This window comes from Penaeus monodon, chromosome 22, assembly GCF_015228065.2.
Source record: "Penaeus monodon isolate SGIC_2016 chromosome 22, NSTDA_Pmon_1, whole genome shotgun sequence".
NCBI classification, from domain to species: Eukaryota; Metazoa; Arthropoda; class Malacostraca; order Decapoda; family Penaeidae; genus Penaeus; species Penaeus monodon.
Window position 1 is genome coordinate 36,917,913 of NC_051407.1, and position 1,368 is coordinate 36,919,280.

Consider the following 1,368-nt stretch of genomic DNA (forward strand, 5'->3'; position numbering starts at 1 on the left):
AATCCCTCATAATCACACTCTTTTCAAAGACCCCACGCTAGGAATTGCATGTCAGTGCTGCAAATGTGTTACTTGATGCTACCGTTATTTTGTGCTGCTACGGCTCATTATAGCTGGTGACTTGCCGCGTGTTTCTTTCCAGGCTCGCTCTTGCTCTGTGGGAGAGGAAGAACAGGGTTTTATTTAACGATATATTTGAAGGCAGTGTAGAATGATCAAAATGTAAACTCATTTTATCTACTTATCCTAAAATTTATATTCCAGTTTCTGATTTTTTTCCGTCAAATAGCTAATCAGTAGCCTAGGTGAGAGCTGAGTGGCTTCAATTTCTAGAACAGACACAGCAGGGGAAGATGAAATGAAAAAAAAATATGTAGTAGTCTCGAAACTCCAGATTTGGTTCTTCACATTACCACGTGCCTACTCAATGTCTGACTTCCTCTCTGCACTCAAGTGTTGTATATTTGAATATTAGAATGGTTTAACTATAGATAATCGGATTAGTTAAGATATGTAGGATACCAGGACTGATCTAGGTAGGGATTATTTGGTTAATTATTTTCGTTATGAGCAACTTGATTGGTTTGCATGGAATCTGATTTAGTGACTGGCCTGTTTATCAGCTACTATACATGGCCGCGCTCTCCCCAGGCATGTGGGCGACGAGGCAGATGACGAAGGACGAGGACCGGGAGATCTACGTGCGCACGACGCTCAGGGAACTGGTCGTCTACATCATCTTCCTCGTCATCCTCTGCATCCGTGAGTTCCCTTGTCTGTCGTCTGAGCTGTGGTTATTCCACAGGACTTAATTGTTTTGCTGCTGATCACATTACCCTTTTCTTTGCTTCAGTGAAACTGTAAATTCAGATGGCGTCATTTATTCGTGCTCGGAGGGCGCTCTGTTAGTCATAAATTTTTTGTACTGATTGTTTATGTTAAAGTGATTGCATGTTTTTGTGTTTAGTTTTATTGTTTTTAGACTGTGTATTTGATGATATTGTATTAGGATACGGTATGCATATATATAATGTCTTATGATAAGTCCAATAACTGTGATTTTCTTGTATTTGAAAATATTTTTTCTCCCTTGTTTTTTCTTCATTGGCCGCTGTTTAGGATTAAGGACTAAGCTGTAAATAGGGAGGGAGAATAACATATCCATAGAGAATAGCGAGTTGGAGACATATAATGATTGTCACTCATTTGATAATCCGTAAAATGCATGAGGGAGATGGAAAAAAACTCATGGCAGTTATATGATTCCTGGCGAGTGAAGCAACAGAAAAGAAGTGACCAGCGCCGTGGCAGGCGGCCATCGGCGGCCTCTCGGGAGGGAGTGCTAGCTCGGATTCGGCGAATGCATGA

The 1,368-nt window shown here is 40.9% G+C and overlaps 1 protein-coding gene across 1 annotated transcript in view; it reads left to right on the forward strand.

Annotated features, from left to right (window-relative positions):
* Positions 1–651: 651 nt before the first annotated feature.
* The window catches only part of LOC119587106 (polycystin-2-like), a gene marked incomplete at its 5' end in the record, with an annotated part of 16,305 nt that continues 15,588 nt past the window's right edge, over positions 652–1,368 (forward strand). Inside the window, 1 exon segment of the mRNA XM_037935857.1 lies at positions 652–762. Coding sequence (XP_037791785.1) covers positions 652–762 — 111 coding nt within the window.